Raw genomic sequence first — 21,279 nt, 5'->3', positions numbered from 1 at the left:
CCAAAAACCAAGAGCACACTTTACACACTGTATGTTAGCCAATCTGACAATAAATTATATTAAAAAAAAAATAAGGCTCACTGGAGAAATACATTCTGAATTTCTTAAGCCCAATTTGATAAATCTGGGGAACAAAGCCAGTTTATAAATTACACATGGTAGCAGAATTCTAAGACTGTTCCCCAAGATTCTTGCTCCTTATATATATCCTTATATAGTCTTCCCTTGAATGTGGGCATGACCTCTGAATATGATAGAACTCACTCCTATGAGGAGTGACTCAGTGACTAATGAACTGACTTTGAGTGAAGCAGAGAGATTGTCTGGATGGGCCTGACCTAATCAGAAGAGCTCTTAAAAGGTCAGAGATTGAAGTCAAGAGACATGCTCTCACCAACCTTGAAGAAGCCACAGAACTACTATCTTGTAAACCATCCAGAGGGCACATGCCAAGGAACTATGGGTACTTCTAGAGCTGAGGACTGCCCCCAGGCCAACGACTAACAAGAAAATATGGGTGTGCGTCCTACAGCCACAAGGAAAGGAATCCTGCCGACAGCCAATGAGCCCAGAATGACTTCACAGCCATACTGGACACCTCATTCCAGCCTAATGAGACTCTGAGCACAGGACCCAGCTATACCGGAGCTGGGCTTCTAACCTGCAGAACTGTGAGACAATGAATGAGTGACTGTTGTTTTAAGCTGCTAGGTTTGTGGTTACTTGTCATACAGAAAAGGAAATTAATACGCTGGGTAACATACATTTGTATCATTTGTAATTATTACATGAGCTTATCCCAGATCCTGTTTTATAAAACGTATTACATCAGGACATTCGGTGAACATCCAGATTATACCACTCTAGTAGGAATCTTAACATTTTAAGTTTTTCATATATTTAACGATAAAGGCTGTATTCTTCACACGTGACTCACTTATCTCCTTGGCATAAAAACAGCATTTCCATGTGCTAACAGCTAGTTAGCAAAACAGCCATCTAAGAGAAATACTGTTTATTTATGTGTGATTTAAAAAAATGATCAACTTGGCTAAAAGCCCATGAAACTGACATAAAGCCAACTGTTTTCAAATGTATCCAGGAAATTATTCATAAATTATAATGGAACATGGAGATAATTCTTAATACTCCTAACAAAATAAAACGCGTCTGGTTTTGCTGAAAAGATAATAAACTGTTTTTGATCTTCCTACAATTCAAAAATAAAATAAAATGTAAGCCCCACAAAAATTATGTGCATACAACAGGAAATTGTCACAGGACTTCACTCAACCCAGTTTTCAATGGACATCTCCCTCACAATAACTCAAAACTCCTCCACGGCCTCCTGAAATCCAGAACGTATTTTTAACTACCTACAAAACTTTCAGCCAATTCATCACATTCCCAACTAAGCTTAATATCACCCTAATAAACCTTGGCATCACAACAGACAGGACAGGACAAGGACAGGAAACTAGTTATGTTCAACTAGTACCTACCCCACATACACACACCCAGTTCTCCCTGTGTTTACAATCTAGTGACTGTCTCAGCCACCAGGGGAGAGTCTGAGAGAGAGCCTTAGAAGTGGGGAGTCAGGTAGTGGTGGGGGTGGTTAATTGATACAGAAGTCGGATTCTCCTCCTCACTGAGAATTATGACAAAGCTCTGGAAAGCACTCTGACTTGGTTCACTGCGCACCAACCACTCAGTGTTACCAAGCAGCTCAGCTGCCTCAGAACTTCTCTGGAAGGCACAGGAATGGTCTGTTAAGTCAAACCAACTGGAAGGGCCTGTTCAGGGAGGGGACACGGGCACTGGTGTGGACTGATTTAAGGCCTCACAGACAGAACCTAAATGAATTCTGACTCACTTCTGAATTATGGCTCTCCAGAAATGTAGGAAGAGCACGAGACTAATACCAATATATTAAACAGGATATTTAATGTCACTATACTTAGAAGCTACTGTTAAGTTATGACTAAATATTACAGAATCACATTAATGTAAAAATATATTATTCTAAATGTAACAAACATAAAATTTAAAATTGCAAGCTATACTCTATTAGATGCTCTTTCTATAATTATATAAAATTACTATTTTAGTTCTTTTGGACAACTGACAGCCCCAATTGAGATTAGAATCAAAGTATATATTCAAAATACTCAAATATCATATAAATTCTCACAGCTATCTTTTTTTAACATATATCCTCCAGGTTTTTCTCATCCCGTACTACTGAAATTCCTGACGGCAGTACTGTGACAGCTGACTTGTAACTCTTTCATACTATCCATACCCAGGGATAGTTTTCAAAACATCAAATTCCTTACCACTCCTGAATAAATTCAAATCAATCTTTATGTTCTTATAAAACTTAAAGAAAGTATTTCCATAAAATTTTTGTTCAAGATACTACATAAAATACTATTTTTCAATGCACTTTTACTAAAAAGGAAGAAAAAAAGCAATAAAACATTCATGAAGTAAATAAAAGACATACTGGCTGCCCTAGACATATAAATGTCCCCCTTCCAGCATCTCCATACCACTTTATTGGACTGTGAAGAAAACTCTGTATTTGTTCTAGAATAATGGTTCTCATCACACACGCTACAGCTGACTAGTAACTTCTGGGAATGGTGGTGGCTACTGCTCGGCAGGGGACCATGTACATGTAGCTAGAAAAGGCTGCTCAGCTGCCCTCCTGGGGAGCTCCTCCTGGCCCCCTCCTTCCCTTTGCTCCACCCCCTAGAAACCAGCTTTAGATAATCTCAGTCTGGACAACAGGTGAGCAGATGTGAAAGCAGAAATACCCTGGGGAGACTGAAGCGGTGCGCGCTCGTGCCCAGAGCAGGCCTGACTTTCTGTCCCTAGCTCCAACTTCGCTTCGGATGCCTTCAGTGGTTAAGGGACCTCGGTCGGGCCTTAAGAAGGCTCTGGAGGTCTGCGGGGAGGACCATCAGGGAGTGGATGAGAAGAGGACAAAGTATGCCAGGGCATGCCTGTCTGCCCTGGGATGAGAAGAGTCCAGGGCACTGTTGCGACAAGTGCGAGGCTCTGCTCAGAGAATCAGAATCCTGGTACACTTCAGCTATGCTGCACCACCTGGGACCATCACCACAGGCAGCTCTGTTTCTATAAGAAACCCTTTCAGGCACTGACCTGAACTTACTATATCACCGTTTATAAGTTGGGAATCGTTGGAGTTAGCATTCCAGTTGTTTGGATTTCTAGGAAGCTTAGATAAGTAAAATGAATAAACGTAATGACCCAAGGCTTATGTATATGTTAAGTTTTGCCTCATGGTTTAATACAAAACTCTTAATTTAAAAACACAACAAAAATACTACGCCGTTTAGCCCAACAAAAAAATCCTACATCAATGAAAGAAGGTCCTATAAAGTAGTATATCTAAATGAAAACACACCAAAGTTATTAATTCTATATTAATTTATTCCGATGCTACTTTAAACCTGTTTGAATTATATTTTACAATCTATTGTCTTCATGAAGAAAACATTTAATTCAGTCTCAGAAAAAGGTCAACTGATTCTTTAGTCATTTGTTTTTTGATTCCTTCACAAAACAGATCTTGGGTGTTTTCTGTCACGAGGGAAGTAGGGGCAAATTTTAATGAGGTTATCTACCTTCAGATTTACAGTTTTCTAAGTGTGTTCATCTTAAATAGTACTAAACAGTGTCTTGGCAAACAATTTTATTAATGACAGAGAGTGCCTACTAAGCTTAAATTAAAGTAAATGAATAAAAATAAAGGAAAATCCAGTAGCATTCTAGGTTTCTGGGGTCCAGCTATTTATGCATTAAGTCATATGTTTAAAGGATAAAAAAGCAAATACCCTATTTAATGACAATATTTGACTGTCAAGAACTGGTCAATTTCCCTGGGTGAACACTGGGGGATCTTGTTATTTATGCCTGTACAGCAATTTCTCCTCAAGAGAAACATGTTATAACCCAACCAAATAACGTATCAAGACAACTGCTCTCCCACACTGCTGAGCCAGGTTTTAACCAATAAAACCACAATGCATGATACATTTTGGCATCAGATTTACAAAAACAGATCTTTTAATATTTAATTCCATGTTCCATCTTGTAGACATTACTCTTTCTCCTCAGTGGCCTGGTGTGCCTGTGGCTCACACCAAATAGATTAACAAGCCATTCCCCACACTACTTAACGGTTCCAAATGTGGACTGAAGGTTTACATGGACACACAGCAACACAGTTTTGGAAATCTTACCTGCGTCCTCGGACCAGCAGTCTGGAGGCTTTTCCTAGTAATTCAACTGCCTGTCGTAAGCGTTCCTCATTCTGAAGGAATCAGAGAAAAGAGACAGTTGGCTGCTTTAATCTAGGAATCTTCTTTTCCTCCCAATAATTATTTGATAAAAAAGTAACAGCACTCAATCAAAGTGGGCAGGGGGAAAATGCCAAAGCTGTTAATCCATTTTATTAACTGTCTAATAAAAAACTACAGTTCAACTGTGAGCACAGAAAACTTTAAAAGCAGTCACTGCATTTCTCTATTTTCCTACAGAAAATGAGCCTAAACATTCTAAGTATACTTAAAGGAAAAAAGTAAAATTCAGACTTACTTCGAACACATTTGCTGTCTGTTGATACAACTGTACAGCCTTTTCTGGATCTACATTTTCTATAAGCCTATGAGACAAGAAAATTGGACTCTTATGAGAGATAGAAAACTTGTTTTTCCAAGGACTTTATTAAGACAAAAAGCCAGTGGCTCCTATGCAGGCTTGTGTTCCACACACTCACTTCCCAGCGCGTTCCAAGGCCATGGCTGCCGTGTCAGGGGTGCCATTTTCCAGATACATCATGCTGGCTTTCTCAATCAGCTGAACGGCCTCTGGTAGTTTCTGCATCTCCTTTAGGCAAAGGATAAATGCATCAGCTTAAGCACAGAATTAACAATCAGAAATTCATTTTATTCCTTATTCATGAAAGTAGAATTTATTAATTTTAACGTTTGAATACGTTATACAACAGATAGATTTAAGATGAAATGCCTTCACGTGGTTACTCTCCCCCATCAAGTTCATTTTGCCAAACTAAAAACGTTATCAGTTGAGTTCTGCAGAGTTCATCACCACTTTAGAGTTTCAGAAAAGCTCTACCAACGGTAGAAACCAAAACCCTTGCTCTTGACTGTTTTGTAGGATTTATAATTCTCTGAACACTTACTGAGTCCCTACCAGGTGCAAAGCCTATGCCAAAGGCTACAAACCAGCAGCTCAAGGGCCGTACCTCATTTCCAAGTGCATCTTGCTTGAACCATTCAGTAGTTCTAAATCAGAAACTTTCACAAAGGTTCTGTCTTACAGCTTCCTATTTTAAAAAAGTCTCACAAGCTCTGGCATCAGCAGGTTTTCATTCCCACATGGCAGGAGTGGGTTGAGGCTGAGCGGATGTCCCGGGAGGCGTGGCGTCTCCTGCAGTGGCCTCCTCTCTCCGCACTCCCCTCCACACTCCCTGCTGTCCTATACGCCCAGGCCTGCCTCAGTCCCCACTGCCCTGGGCTCATCAGAGTCTGCAGCCCTTTTCCACCATGAGTGCCACCAACACGTTAACTCCATGCCTCACTAGGAGATCATAGGTCTCGGCATCCTGTGGTCCTTACATCTATTATCTCCAAATCTAAACTCATTTAGAAACAGAACAATAATCATTTACAAGCCAGATATAAGGTTTACGTGGCATTGTCCTACTTAGGGTTGACATCCTTAGATCTTCAAGTAGGCTCCATGCAAACGTTTCATGGGTTGTTTTCAAATCTGCCTGTTCAGTCACTCATTAAGTTGGCAAATTCTTTAGGATACAAAACCTGTTGGTCTCATTCTTACTGATGTCCAAATATAACTTTTTCATTCTTTAGCTAAGGAATAAGCAAGGATAGGCTGCCATCTGAAAAGTTACACTATTTTATACTCTTCCCCATGTTCTTGTAGCATGGCAAAATCAAGAGGAAAATAAAAACATGCTTATTTTCAGCGGTTTTGTGCCTGAGTCACCCTACTGCTTCTGTGGAGCCACCAGGATATGAAATCTAACAGTCGTACAATGACAGAACCAGGGGCGGCTCCAGTAAGTGGTGTCTTCCAACTCGGCCTCCTTCCACATATTGTCACTTCCTAAGCCTTGCTGGCAGATGATTACGAAGGTCTGTATGACAAACTGATGGAAATTTTAACCCACGGAATTAACACTGAGCCAAGTAGCTCAGGACCCCTAATGCTGCTAAGGACTGTCCAAAGGCATTTAATTTAAATACAAGAGCATGGCAGAAAGCGTTTTCTCTTGTCTCTTCCCCTACCTACTAGGTTTATTTTTCCTTCATTCAAAGCAGTGCCTTCAAATCCTCAAATTAAACCAATACTATCACAACGGAAATGATGTCAAAATAATATCTTTTTATGAAGACTCAAGTCTTAGCCCAGCTGTTAGAATATAAACTGAAGCTGTGAGGATTATAAATTATAGTGGTCTAGCATTTCTGTATTAAGAGAGTGGATCCTAGTAATAGCCACAAATGAGATGACACGAGCTACCTGGGAGCTTCCTATTTCTCAGGGGGACCTGGGACAGCAGAAGGTCAGGGCAGACACCCAGCTCCTTCGGCTACAAGAGAAATTCTAGTTGCTAAGAAACTGCTGATAACCTGACCTGCATCACCAAATCTGGTTGCAGGTTTTATCCAGAAAAGCTTTACTACAATGGCAACGTAACAGTTTATCACAAGGAAGCACCATAATTTATTTAAATATCTCCTTATTATTAAAAACTTAGATAACTGCCATTTTTCTTAAGCAATATATAATAAACATTTTTACACATAAATCTTTGCTATCTGTCTCTTTACAACAGAGTCACAGAATTGGAATTCCTAGGTCAAAGGATACGGAAATTCTTAAAGCCTGTGATATATATTTTGAAAGTAATTTTTTAAATGGCATGAAAAAGAAAATCTGCATGAAAAAGTTAAATGTAAATAGTAAGATACGTATGTACATAGAAAAATGACTAAAAGAAAAAAATAAACTCATTACTAACATTTTTTGGTCCTTCCAGTTTCTAAATGTTCTACAATGAGCATGTATTCTTTAAAAAATCAGTAAGATTATAAAAGTCATTAAAATTAAAAAAAATAGTTTTACTAAAGCATGAGTTCTTAAAGCTTCATAATAATTCAAACAGCTTTCACCGTATTAGGAAACACAAAAATGGAAAGGAACTGTTCTATGTCAACTGCTACTTGGCATGCTTTGTAAGTGTCATAAAGTAACATGTTTTTTCTCACCACAACAGTGTATTACTTCCCAACCTGCTTTAATGAGGCAGAAATATGAAAAGCGGCACAAGCACGTTAGCCAACTATTCCATTCAACAAGAATCAGAATTAAACATCAATTGCTTAAGTCTAAGGTTCTTTTCAATGCCAGCGTTTATAAAACAAGCAAAACTCTTCTTTCTAAAACCCAAGAGTGGGGTGCCTGGATGTCTCAGTCCGTTAAGTGTCTGACTTTCGCTGTTCATGAGTTCAAGTCCCATGTCGGACTCTGTGCTGACAGAGCGGAGCCTGCTTCCGATTCTGTATCTCCCTCTCTCTCTCTGCTCCTCCCCCACTTGTGCTCTGTCTCGGTCTCTCTCAAAAATAAATATTTTTTAAAAAATTAAAAAATAAAAATAAAAAAAATAAAACCCAAGAGTAACAAAAAACATGTATTTGTAAATTTTTACTGCATTAAAATGTCCTGAAGCTCTCAGCAGTAGGGAAATCTCCCAAAGAGCTCTCTGTTTATCAACAAGCTCCTGGTTACAAAGCATAGAAATGTGTTCCTGGTTTCCTCCATTAAGTTTTCTCTTAAATTTCACCTTTAAAACTCCCTATCTTAAGACACACAGAATATACTTTGGAAATGAAATCTTAGCACCTCTCACCTTACAGCAAGGAGACTTTTCAATCTCAACACAAATTTACTTTAACACCTTTTAGTTAATTCATTTTACCTACAGAACAGTTGTGACACATTACTGACCTTCAACATCATGCCAGCTTGCTCATAAGCTCTGCAAAGAGAATACAAGTTCTCAGATGAGATCTTAATGAAATAAGGAGGAGAAACTTTCTACCACAGATAGGAGAAGTTAGATCAATTAAAACTGGCTCAGGCACTATATGTTGCTTTAGGCCTTGAGTAACAGTTTTTTCTTCTTTTTATTTTTGAGGGCAATAATGCCTTGGAAACAATTGACATCTGAGTTAAAGGGATTTTACTTTGCAGATGCAAAATTAAGTAAAACTCAGACAGGTTAAAGGACTTTCTATGTGACAAAACTAAATCCAAGTTTTACAACAGGTACTCTCCACAAAAGCAGGAGAAAGCCTGCTTCTATCCACAAGTACTATTAACTATCAAGGAAGAGGGGGGAAAACATACTTGTTTTTTCATAGGTCATTGAAGAAAATGGCCCTAAAAATATTTGGTGAATTGAACTTAACCGCTGTATATCTTAGGAGTGACTTAGTTTCTAAGGGTCAGGTAAAGACTGAAACAAATGGAAATGATGACTTTATCTAAATCAATACAAAATAATTCACTATTTATGGATTTATAACGTAGGAAAAATTTACCGACCTATGGAAAAACAGCAACATTTAAAACATAAACTGCAAATACATGAAAACATGGAAAATATTTACTTACTTGGCAGCATGAAAAAGACTGAATGGATGTAACAAAGTTAAAATTAAGGAAAAAAACCAAATCAACAGTTTCTACAGATCTACCACTTAAAAAACAACGTCAACCGCCCCAGTTGGTTCCAAAAGACAAATCCTACAAACAGATGAAGCAGTAATTTTATGCCTGTTGATGTCGCTTAAAACTACATAATGCACAAAAACACTGAAAAAATAAAAATACCACATAGATTTTTAAGTTCTTTCCACTGCCCATCTATCTGTAAAGTTTCACTAAATGCAAGGTTATTACAACCGCAATTTCAAAGTAGATAAAAAAGACACTTTTTACAGAGTAAATTTTCAAATACCTCAGAAAAATTTATTTAAACTACTCATCTTTTTTCAAATACCTAAGAAAGACTGTATTTTAAAAATTTCCACTACCTGCCTCACTCTTCAGCACCTGTGTATTTCCCTCACTTCAGCCCAAGTAAAACCACCATGGAGCAAATCCAGAAACAACAGAAATAAACTCTCAACTACAGTTCTGCAAAACAGTGTAAACATTATGAGAAGTCTCTGTAAATGCTCCTTCAGTTAAAAACGCAGAACTTTTCTAATCATTTTCTAACTTAATAGCATTGTTCTCTCCACACGTAGCCAACTTATAACAAAACGAGTTTCAGTCTGTATCATTCTAATTCCCCAACTCCTTTGTAAAGGCTGAAAAAGATACGCCCTGTTATTCTCATGAGCAACAGCTTCTCTCAGGCAGGCATCTTTTGCTTGCTCGAACTGTTTGGCGTTTTTAAAAGCAACAGCTGAAACGGAACAACAAAGGCAGACGTTCTAATCCATCATGACAAAACTTCAAACGAATCATTACTAAAATCTGTATCACATGGGAAGTATTAGAAACTATACTTATTTTAATCAAACACCTAAGAAGTTTTATAAAACAGCACTTTTTAAAAAGCAATTTTCTTGTAACTTTTTTGATTACCAGTAACTTAGAAGTACTTTCAAAAGTTTGTTTTTGTTTTTGCTTTTTTTTTAATTGTAGACTACTGGCGATAAGTCAGCGCTACTTTCACTCAAAGCCAAGTCTTTTTAACACCTACGCTTTGAGAAACTACAACCGCATCAGTCAAATCAAGACTCCCCAAGTAGCGGGTACTGTCATAAAAGACAGTACCTTACTTCACCAGTTTTACAGTTAATAATAAAAACAGTGCTGTAGTTATAGCTAAGTCCATCTTTCAAGTTATTTAGAAACTGAAGACCAATAAACACATTCAATATTTGTGTAATAAACCCTCCTTTTGTCACAATCTTTAAATAAATGCCCAAAACATTAAGGATGCATGTCTTTTAAAGCTTTTACACTGTTCAGTAGGTTTCTGTGAAAATGACATTTCTATTGTCCAAAGAGCTAAAATATATTGCTCACTGTTATAAAGTGTCATCAGAGTAAAACAATTAGGAATGGTCCTAAAATAGGATCTTACAGATTTTGGAAAACTTGCCAAGGGTTGCTTACAAATAAGTAAAAAAGGATACTGCTTACAAAAAAAAGTACTTGTTAAAATCAAACTCTTAAAATTCTTGTCAGTAAAATGTTGAAAATAAACTACCGAACTATTTTCACCCCTGGACTTCCACATTTTGCTTTTTAAAAAAGTTATTCTAATGATTAAATGTATTTTGCATAACCCCTTAAAGAAAAGAAACAATGGATGATTTAATGGCAAGACAGGACCTGAAATACGTTATCTGTGAAAGCAACTCATGGTCTCGGATGCATATAAAACAAATCTGTGTTAAATTTCCCTCAGGAGATTTGCAAAACGTTGTGCCCTCCACTTACAAAAGCATTCTTGTACAAGGTATCCACAGAATCCACACGAGGTTTGATTTTAATAATTTTCCTTTTTAATAAAGTATAACATAAATAACCGGCGTAAGTCAACAGAGAGAATTTACTCAGGATTTAAATGACAGTGTTAAAGACTCATTAGTTCCTACTTACCGGATTTCTGCATTCTTTGGTGATATACTAAAACTAAAGTCTATCAAAAGCACATTACACAGGTGGTCTCTACATTCGGCTAACAAACGTGATCCAAGCTGTGGCTGAAACACAACTGCAAATGTATTCAGAGCACTTCAAAAACTGCATTAGGCTTTATATCCGAAATAATTGTGGATATGCCGAAAGCTATCATTGCATAATTGAATGCTAAATTTTTGATAAAGTCCCTCTCTGTTGCATATTGCAGATCATTTTTATCTAATGTACAGATAAATTTATTCAAAGATTTATACAACTTCATATTTCATGAACATTTATCAGTGTATCTCAAAAGCGCGGCTCTTAAAAAAACATGTGCCAAACAAACACAAGATTGGCAGATCTATTCAGATTAAGGCTAAATTTTGAAAAGTTAAGAAAAATTTTTATTCAATTATAGGAAGCACAAGAGAGAGATACAGAAAAACTCCTAGAAGTAGCAAACAACTGACTGAAATTCAAGCATGTAAGAACAATGCAAAAACCCTGCAGCTATGTGCCACCAACCCTACCCATCTCTGCCGTCAGGACAGACAGCTGCAGGGAACTGGACCTCTCACTCAGTCCTCAACACATCTGAAAATAACAAGTGAGAACAAAGCAAGGGTTTGGGCAGGTTTATTATTTTTTTTTGTTTTTTAGTTTTTTTAACTATTAAAATCTTACAGAGAGCATCGAGTGTTAAGTACTTTGCCGAGAAGTTACCAGCCTATGTTAAGATTACATGTGGGAGTTACAAGGCTACGGTCACACATACCTGCTTTTCCATATTCAGAAGCGGCACTGTCATAATCTGGCTTCCATTTTAAAAAACCAGTTTTCAGGCTAAAATGAAATGAAGACACAAGTTACCAACTACATGTGTAAGTCAGAACCCTGCTTTAATAACTATAGGTGATTTTAAAAAACCAACAACAGGGTGCCTAGGTGGCTCAATCGGTTAAGTGTCCAACTTGATCAGGTCATGATCTCACAGTTCGTGGGTTCGAGCCCCATGTCAGGCCTGTGCTGACAGCTCAGAGCCTGGAGCATGCTTTGGATTCTGTCTCCCTCTCTCTCTGGCCCTCCTCTGCTCATGCTCTCTCCCTCTCTCAAAAATAAACAAACATTAAAAAAAACAAACAAACTGGCATTTATCTTCTTACCCAGCTGCCTTCTTGGGCTGCTCCAAGGAACAAATCCAAGCACACCTGGTGGAGGGTCCAAATTACTACTACCAGTAGGGTAATAAGATAACCAAGGACACGAAAATAGAGATCAAGTAACAATCTCCAGAAAAACACCTCCTGAAGGGCCAGGCCCTGCACAGTGTACGACCCTCCTTGAACATAGCAGTGCTCACAGGTGCAGAGCACACAACAAGCTTTTAAAACGCATAAGGGACAGAAAACTAGCCAAAATGGCGAAACAGAAGAATTCTCCTCAAAAGAAATTCCAGGAAATAGCGACAGCTAACGAATTGATCAAAACTGATTTAAGCAATATAACAGAACAAGAATTTAGAGTAATAGTCATAAAATTAATCCCTGGGCTTGAAAAAAGCATAGAGGACAGCAGAGAATCTATTGCTACAGAGATCGAGGGACTAAAAACTAATCATGATGAATTAAAAAATGCAATAAATGAGGTGCAAAATAAAATGGAGGCGGCCACAGTGCAGACTAAAGAGGCAGAGGAGAGAATAGGTGAATTAGAAGATAAAATTATGGAAAAAGAGGAAGCTTAGAAAAGAAGAAATATAAAAAAATCCAGGAGTACGAGGGGGAGAATTAGAGAACTAAGTGATGCAATCAAACGGAACAATATCCATATCACAGGAATTCCAGAAGAGAGAGAGAAAGGGGCTGAAGGTGTACTAGAACAAATCATAGCTGAGAACTGCCCTGATCTGGGGAAGGAAACAGGCACTGAAACCCAAGAGGCACAGAGAACTCCCTTCAGACATAACCTGAATTGATCTTCTGCAGGACATATCATAGTGAAACTGGCAAAATACAAGGATAAAGAGAGAATTCTGAAAGCAGCTAGGGATAAATGGGCCTTAACATACAAAGATAGACATGTAAGAGTAGCAACAGACCTATCTACTGAAACCTGGCAGGCCAAAAAGGAAAGGCAGGAAATTTTCAATGTGATGAACAGAAAAAACATGCAGCCAAGAATCCTTTACCCAGCAAGTCTGTCATTCAGAATAGAAGGAGAGATAAAGGTTTTCCCAAACATACAAAAACTGAAGGAATTCATCACCACTAAACCAGCCCTACAAAAGATCCTAAAGGGGACTCTGTGAGTAAAAGGTTGCAAGGACCACAAAGTACCAGACACCAGTACAAGCATGAAACTTACAGATATCACAATGACTCTAAACCCGTATCTTTCAATAATAATATTGAATGTAATGGACCAAATGCTCCAACCAAAAGACATAAGGTATCAGAATGGGTAAAAAAAACAAGACCCATCTATTTGCTGTTTACAAGAGACTCATTTTAGACCTGAGGACACCTTCAGATTGAAAGTGGGGGGATGGAGAACTATCTATCATGCTACTGGAAGTCAAAAGAAAGCTGGAATAGTCATACTTATATCAGACAAACTAGACTTTAAATGAAAGGCTGTAACAAGAGATGAAGAAGGGCGTTATATAATAATTACAGGGTCTATCCATCAGGAAGAGCTAACAATCATAAATGTCTATGCACCGAATTCAGAAGCCCCCAAATATATAAAACAATTAATCACAAACATAAGCAACCTTATTGATAAGAATGTGGTTAATTGCAAGAGACTTTAATACTCCACTTACAACAATGGATAGAACATCTAGACAGAGAATAAATAAGGAAACAAGGGCCCTGAATGATATATTGGATCAGATGGACTTGACAGATATATTTAGAACTCTGCATCCCAAAGCAACAGAATACACTTTCTTCTTGAGTGCACATGGAACATTCTCCAAGACAGATCACATACTGTGTCATAAAACAGCCCTTCATAAGTATAAAAGAATTGAGATCATACCATGCATACTTTCAGACCACAATGCTATGAAACTTGAAATCCACCAAAGGAAAAAGTCTGGAAAACCTCCAAAAGCATGGAGGTTAAAGAACATCCTACTAAAGAATGAATGGGTCAACCAGGCAATTAGAGAAGAAATTAAAAAATATATGGAAACAAATGAAAATTAAAATACATCAATCCAAACGCTTTGGGATGCAGCGAAGTCAGTCGTGAGAGGAAAATACATTGCAATCCAGGCCTATCTCAAGAAACAAGAAAAATCCCAAATACAAAATCTAACAGCACACCTAAAGGAAATAGAAGCAGAGCAGCAAAGACACCCCAAACCCAGCAGAAGAAGAGAAATAATAAAGATCAGAGCAGAAATAAACAATACAGAATCTAAAAAAACAGTAGAGCAGATCAATGAAACCAAGAGTTGGTTTTTTTGAAAAATAAACAAAATTGATAAACCTCTAGCCAGGCTACTTGAAAAGAAAAGAGAGAGGATACAAATATATAAAATCACGAATTAAAATGGAATTATTACAACCAATCTCTCAGAAATACAAGCAATTATCAGGGAATACTATGAAAAACTATATGCTAACAAACTGGGCAACCTGGAAGAAATGGACAAATTCCTAAACACCCACACACTTCCAAAACTCAAACAGGAAGAAATAGAAAATTTGAACAGACCCAAAACCAGTGAAGAAATTGAATCAGTTATCAAAAATCTCCCTTGGGGCACCTGGGTGGCTCAGTCAGTTGAGCGTCTGACTTTGGCTCAGGTCATGATCTGGCGGTCCATGAGTTAGAGAGCCCTGCGTCGGGCTCTGTGCTGACAGCTTGGAGCCTGCTTCCAATTCTGTGTCTCCCTCTCTCTCTCTGCCCCTCCCCCGCTCATTCTCTCTCTCTCTCTCTCTCTCTCTCTCTCTCTCTCTGTCAAAAATAAATAAACATTAAAAGAAAAAAAAACCTCCCAACAAATAAGAATCCAGGACCAGATGGCTTCCCTGGGGAATTCTACCAGACATTTAAAGCAGAGGTAATACCTATCCTTCTCAAGCTGTTCCAAAAAATAGAAAGGGAAGGAAAACTTCCAGACTCATTCTATGAAGCCAGCATTACTTTGATTCCCAAACCAGACAGAGACCCAGCAAAAAAAGAGAACCACAGGCCAATATCCCTGATGAATATGGATGCAAAAATTCTCAACAAGATACTAGTAAATCGAATTCAACAGCATATAAAAAGAATTATTCACCATGATCAAGTGGGATTCACTCCTGGGCTGCAGGGCTGGTTCAACATTCGCAAATCAATCAATGTTGATACATCACATTAATAAAAGAAAAGATAAGAACCATATGATCCTGTCAATCGATGCAGAAAAAGCATTTGACAAAATTCAGCATCCTTTCTTAATAAAAACCCTCCAGAAAGTCGGGATAGAAGGAACATACTTAAACATCATAAGAGTCATTTATGAAAAGCTAATATCATCCTCAATGGGGAAAAACTGAGAGCTTTTTCCCTGAGATCAGGAACACGACAGGGATGTCCACTCTCACCGCTGTTGTTTAACATAGTGTTGGAAGTTCTGGCATCAGCAATCAGATAACAAAAGGAAACCAAAGGCATCAAAATTGGCAAAGATGAAGTCAAGCTTTCCCTTTTTGCAGATGACATATTATACATGGAAAACCCGAGAGACTCCACCAAAAGTCTCCTAGAACTGACACATGAATTCAGCAGTCACAGGATACAAAATTAACGTACAGAAATCAGTTGCATTCTCTTACACTAATAATGAAGCAACAGAAAGACAAATAAAGGAACTGATCCCATTCACAATTGCACCAAGAAGCATAAAATACCTAGGAATAAGCCTAACCAAAGATGTAAAAGATCTGTATGCTGAAAACTAAAGAAAGCTTATGAAGGAAACTGAAGAAGACACAAAGAAATGGAAAAACATTCCATGCTCATGGGTTGGAAGAATAAATATTGTTAAAATGTCAACACTACCCAAAGCAATCTACACATTCAATGCAATCCCAATCAAAATTGCACCAGCATTCTTGAAGCTAGAACAAGCAATCTTAAAGTCTGTATGGAACCACAAAAGACCATGAATAGCCAAAGTGATATTGAAGAAGACCAAAGCAGGAGGCATCACAATCCCAGACTTTAGCCTCTACTACAAAGCTGGAATCATCAAGACAGCATGGTATTGGCACAAAAACAGACACATAGACCAATGGAATAGAATACAGACTCCAGAACTGGACCCACAAAAGTATGGCCAACTAACCTTTGACAAAGCAGGAAAGAATATCCAATGGAAAAAAGGCAGTCTCTAACAAATGGTGCTGGAAGATCTGGACAGCAACATGCAGAAGAATGAAACTAGACCACTTTCTCACACCATTCACAAAAATAAACTCAAAATGGATGAAAGACCTGAATGTGAGACAGGGGAAACCATCAAAACGCTAGAGGAGAAAGCAGGAAAAAAATCTCTCTGACCTCAGCTGCAACAATTTCTTGACATATCTCCAAAGGCAAGGGAATTAAAAGCAAAAATGAACTATTGGGACCTCATCAAGATAAAAAGCTTCTGCAGTGCAAAGGAAACAATCAACAAAACTAAAAGGTAACTGACGGAATGGGAAAAGATATTTGCAAATGACGTATCAGATAAAGGGCTAGTATCCAAAATCTATAAAGAGCTCACCAAACTCCACACCCAAAAAACATAATCCAGTGAAGAAATGGGTAGAAAACATGAATAGACACTTCTCTAAAGAAGACATCCAGATGGCCAGCAGGCACATGAAAAGATGCTCAACGTCACTCCTCATCAGGGAAATACAAATCAAAACCACACTGAGATACCACCTCACACCGGTCAGAGTGGCTAAAATGAACAAATCAGGAGACTATAGATGCTGATGAGGATGTGGAGAAACAGGAACCCTCTGGCACTGTTGGTGGGAATGCAAATTGGTGCAGCCACTCTGGAAAACAGTGTGGAGGTTCCTCAAAAAATTAAAAATAGACCTACCCTATGACCCAGCAATAGCACTGCTAGGAATTTACCCAAGGGATACAGGAGTGCTGATGCATCAGGGCACTTGTACCCCAATGTTTACAGCAGCACTCTCAACAATAGCCAAATTATGGAAAGAGCCTAAATGTCCATCACCTGATGAATGGATAAAGAAATTGAGGTATATATACACAATGGAATACTACGTGGCAATGAGAAAGAATGAAATCTGGCCTTTTGTAGCAACGTGGATGGTCCTGGAGAGTGTGATGCTAAGTGAAATAAGTCATACAGAGAAAGACAGATACCATATGTTTTCACTCATATGTGGGTCCTGAGAAACTCGACAGAAGACCAGCAGGGAGGAGAAGGGGGGAAAAAAAAAGTTACAGAGAGGGAAGGAGGCAAACCATAAGAGACTCTTAAATACTGAGAATAAAGTGAGGGTTGATGGGGGGGTAGGGGGTAGGGGAAAGTGGGTGATGGGCATTGAGGAGGGCATCTGTTGGGATGAGCACTAGGTGTTGTATGGAAACCAATCTGACAATGAATTTCATATTAAAAACAAAACAAAACACCAACAACAACATGGGGAAGCCACCAGGTACAAAGTCCCCATCTTGCCCACCTCTACCCGAATTTATTCACAATGAACTACAACCTCGCCATTTTCCCTTTCACTATCATAGATGTGGATTTCCTTCTTTTGAAATGTTGGTATAACATCCACATACAGCAGAAATTCTCAGTGTGGGGTCCCCAGACCAGCACTGCCAGAAAGCATGCTAGAAATACTAACTCATCCTGCCCCAGACCTACAGAACCAGAAACCCCAGGCTGGCAGCAGCAATCACAGTATAACAAACCGTGAGGTGCATTAACGCTTGAGACCCTCCGCAGCACAGCATCAAGTAAGCAGTTGGATTCATGAGGCTGAAGCTCAGGAGGGGCTAGAGGTATTAACTAAGGAGCCACTGGCTTATGCCACACCAGGGGCCTAGGTAAGATCCCCTAGGGATATCTTAGATAATGAGCAGAAAGACTACAGAATGCAAACATTCAGAGGAACAACACAGGGAGTCAGCAACACGGGTTGAGAACTCACACCAGTGAACAGGGAGGATAACAAGAAAGATGAGGATGTTATGAAAACAACAGAAGCTATTCGAGGATGACCACTGGTTCCTTAGATACCAAAGCAAAGGACCATCAATTTTGAGTCCTTACCTTACTTGCCCTTTCTTCAAGATTTTATTCCTTTTTTATTTTAAAATAAGCTCAGAGTTACACTTTGAAGTAACTTTAAAGTAACACTTTAAAGTCACTAAAGTAAAGTGACTGTCAAACTTGGGTGTGCATAAGAACTGCTAAATAAATGTCATTTTAGTTTCTAAATTTCAATTCAATAAGGAAAGTCTACTTACACAGAACACTGTAAGGTGCTTCAAAGGAGCACCCTAACTGAAAGACGGGGGAATCCCCAAGAGCCCTCAGAAATACATGTTTATTTTGTCAGCCCTAACTTTTAAGCAATATTTTTTGCCAAATAAGCGTGTTTAACATTTGTGTTTGCGTATTTAGTGCTATAAGATCCAAATGTGTGAGCAATTTTTTAAGCTCACCAAGAATATTATTGCTCAGAAAAATAAAATGTTTAAATTGCAGTCTAATCCACAACACTAGAGAAGTACTCCATTAAGGCAAAATTCTAATCCTTCACCCTACCCTAAAGGGTTCGTTATATTCTGTATACTCACGTAATTTCTTAAATCCCGACCCAAACACAATATGAATGTATTGTCTCATGTGCTACACATGGAAAGAACTAGAGATTTAAAAATACAGCAAATCATCCCCAGTCAACTAAATACCTCTAATAAGAAAGAGAGAAGGCACACTGGTTAATTTAATGGCTCTACCTGTTAGTGTTTTTGATATTTTGGTCCAAAGAGTCAATAAAGAAGGGTGCCTGGGTGGCCCAATCAGTTAAGCATCTGATTCTTGACCTTGGCTTAGGTGATGATTTCTTGGTCCCTGAGACTGAGCCCTCATTGGGCTTCGTGCTGTGACTGCAGAATCCTTTCAGGATTCTCTCTCTCTCTCTCTCTCTCTCTCTCTCTCAATAAATAAATAAATAAATAAATTTAAAAAAATCGTTTTAATTAAAAAAATTTTTTTTAATTAAAAAAAGAGAAGAGTCAATAGCTGAAGATCTCTCTTCCACTTCATCTCTCCAAACTCTCTGAAACCTTGACTTGTCAAGCTTTTCACTCCAGTCAAGTCATTAAAGATTGCCAATTCTGTCTGACAGATGTTGCCCAATCCTGCCCCCTGCACAGTTACTTTATTTGGACCCTGGTCAAGTCTACTAACCTGTCATGGGAAAGTCACCTTTCCTGCCTGCTCTCTTCTTCCATTTCCCCCACCCCGAGGATAGTAACTTTTCCTTACTTTGTATATCCACTGAAACCACTGCATACCTCTATTCTAGCATTTAATATCTGACTTATATGCCCACCTGTGAAGTCTAGGCTCCTGAGCAAAGGACCACTTTTCATTACCTCAATAACCCCAGTGGCTGGGACAGATACACAGGACAACTCTGCAGATGTTTGCTTAATGAATAGGCCAAAGTTCTCACTTTTCTCTCTCCCTGCCCATTCTCCATGTTGCTGCCACACCTCTTTTGCCAAAAATAAACCTAAACACGTCCCACTCCTTATATGATCCCTAGAAGAGCTAAGGTTCAGGACCATCAGAGGGGCAGCCCCTACAAAGTCCGACCCCAAATTCTCTGCTCTAGCTCATCCCCTGGCACTACAACTACTCTACATTAACTATTCTCCCAGCATATTTTCAGGGCTGTGCTCAGACTGCATCCCGTGCATAAATTCTGTCTCACAGGATTTTCCCTCCGTCTAAAAACTTATTTTCTGGGCCCTGCTCAGAAATCACCTCTGGGAAATCTTCCTAAATTTCCCCAGGCAGAATAAACTTCTCTCCCTGTGCTACAAAGCAAAGTTAACACAGCTTTATTCTGGTCCGTAGTACACACTTTTCTAATGATACTCTTGTTTGCTCTCAGTAGAAAGCAAGACTGTTGTCATTTCCGGTACCTTACACACTGCCTGGAAGCAGTGATATGGTACAACAGAAAGATCTTGAATTTTCCCACTGTTCAAAAACTGGCGCTGCCACCTTTCAACCGTACAGCTTCGGGCAAGTCACCATAAAGCTTCTCCAAGCCTCGCCTCTTCTTCTGTAAAATGAGATTCTGCACGTCCAAAGTTGTAAAGATCTCAGATCAGGTATGTGAAGCATCTGACACACGGCACCATGTAGACTTTTTCATGTTCTAGAACTGCTAGACAAAAATTCGTTGCAGTAATGACACGGAGGAGGAGGAGGAGAGTGTTCAAGGACTGGACGAATCAGTTCAGTTCCGCAAATGTCTCTTGGGTGCCTACTTAGTACCATCTCAGAAGCTGGGCGAACACATAAAATGACTAAGGAAGCTCAACCCCCCCCCCCCCCCCCGCCAAAACCGTATATTGGGACACAAGAGACAACTGCGGAGTTTTCAGGGTACATCTGTAGCTCCTTTCTCAACTCTACTTTAGAGTGCTGGTTTTCAAGAAGGCGATTTTATCTCCCAGGGGGTCAGTTTCGTCGGCTCGAACAGGGAGGAGAGGTGCTGCAGGCATCTAGTAGCCAGAGGCCACGGACGCTGCTAAACTACAGTGCACAAGACGGTCTCCTAAGCCAATCATCCAGTCCAGAGAGCCCAGAACAGAAGCAGCTGCACAGCCTCCAGCCCACCGACCCCAAAAGACAGAGGAGACGACTTCCGGCAAGGGGGACCAAGTCCGCTTCCGGAGGAGAAGCAGGCCCCGCCCAGGCCGCAGCCCCTCCGGGAGGCCGCTGCCTTTCCCGCTCGCACCCCCGCGCCCTCCCTCCAACTCCCAGGTGCCAGGACCGGGCGGGGGTGGGGGCACCGACCCACGGCCGGGACAGCGGCCCACGTCAGTGTCTCTCACTCACTATTTCTCTGCTTTGGCGAGGTGCTCCAGCCCCTCATTTATCTTCTGAGCCGCCATCTCGAAGGTCCGGGCCCTGACGTGGAGGGCGAGAGCCCGGCTGAGGAGGCGTGGGAACGCCGAGGGGAAAGCCGGGACGACGCGGCAGCCCGGCTGCTACAGGGGCCTGTAGGGCTCAAACCTAATGCGGCGAAGCAGGCTGGGGGCGGGGCGTTTAGAGGCAGCGTAGGCACACAACGCGCAGGCGCAGAGTGCCAGGGTTCGCGTGAGCCTTGCGCTTCTAGCGCAGGCGCCGTGGGCACTGACGGTGGTTGTTTCGTTCCGGCGTTCGTTCGATGATTATTTATTGAACATCTAATATGTGCCGGGCAC

The 21,279-nt window shown here is 39.7% G+C and overlaps 1 protein-coding gene across 1 annotated transcript in view; it reads right to left on the bottom strand.

The window, feature by feature from the left end:
- Positions 1-21,067, bottom strand: part of NAPG (NSF attachment protein gamma) — a 28,568-nt gene extending 7,501 nt beyond the window's left edge. Inside the window, exons 1-8 of the mRNA XM_058692719.1 lie at positions 20,912-21,067; positions 11,564-11,631; positions 9,472-9,556; positions 8,758-8,775; positions 8,089-8,119; positions 4,811-4,920; positions 4,630-4,696; positions 4,275-4,345 (exon numbers count right to left, since the gene is read on the bottom strand). Of these exons, the coding sequence (XP_058548702.1) occupies positions 4,275-4,345; positions 4,630-4,696; positions 4,811-4,920; positions 8,089-8,119; positions 8,758-8,775; positions 9,472-9,556; positions 11,564-11,631; positions 20,912-20,967 (506 nt within the window). The 5' untranslated portion in view covers positions 20,968-21,067. The remainder of the gene's footprint in view (positions 1-4,274; positions 4,346-4,629; positions 4,697-4,810; positions 4,921-8,088; positions 8,120-8,757; positions 8,776-9,471; positions 9,557-11,563; positions 11,632-20,911) is intronic.
- Between the last annotated feature and the right edge of the window lie 212 nt (positions 21,068-21,279).

The sequence above is a fragment of the Neofelis nebulosa genome, chromosome 11 (genome assembly GCF_028018385.1).
Source record: "Neofelis nebulosa isolate mNeoNeb1 chromosome 11, mNeoNeb1.pri, whole genome shotgun sequence".
Taxonomy (NCBI): domain Eukaryota; kingdom Metazoa; phylum Chordata; class Mammalia; order Carnivora; family Felidae; genus Neofelis; species Neofelis nebulosa.
Note: the sequence above shows the minus strand (reverse complement) of the source record. Positions and strands in the feature narration are given on the sequence as shown.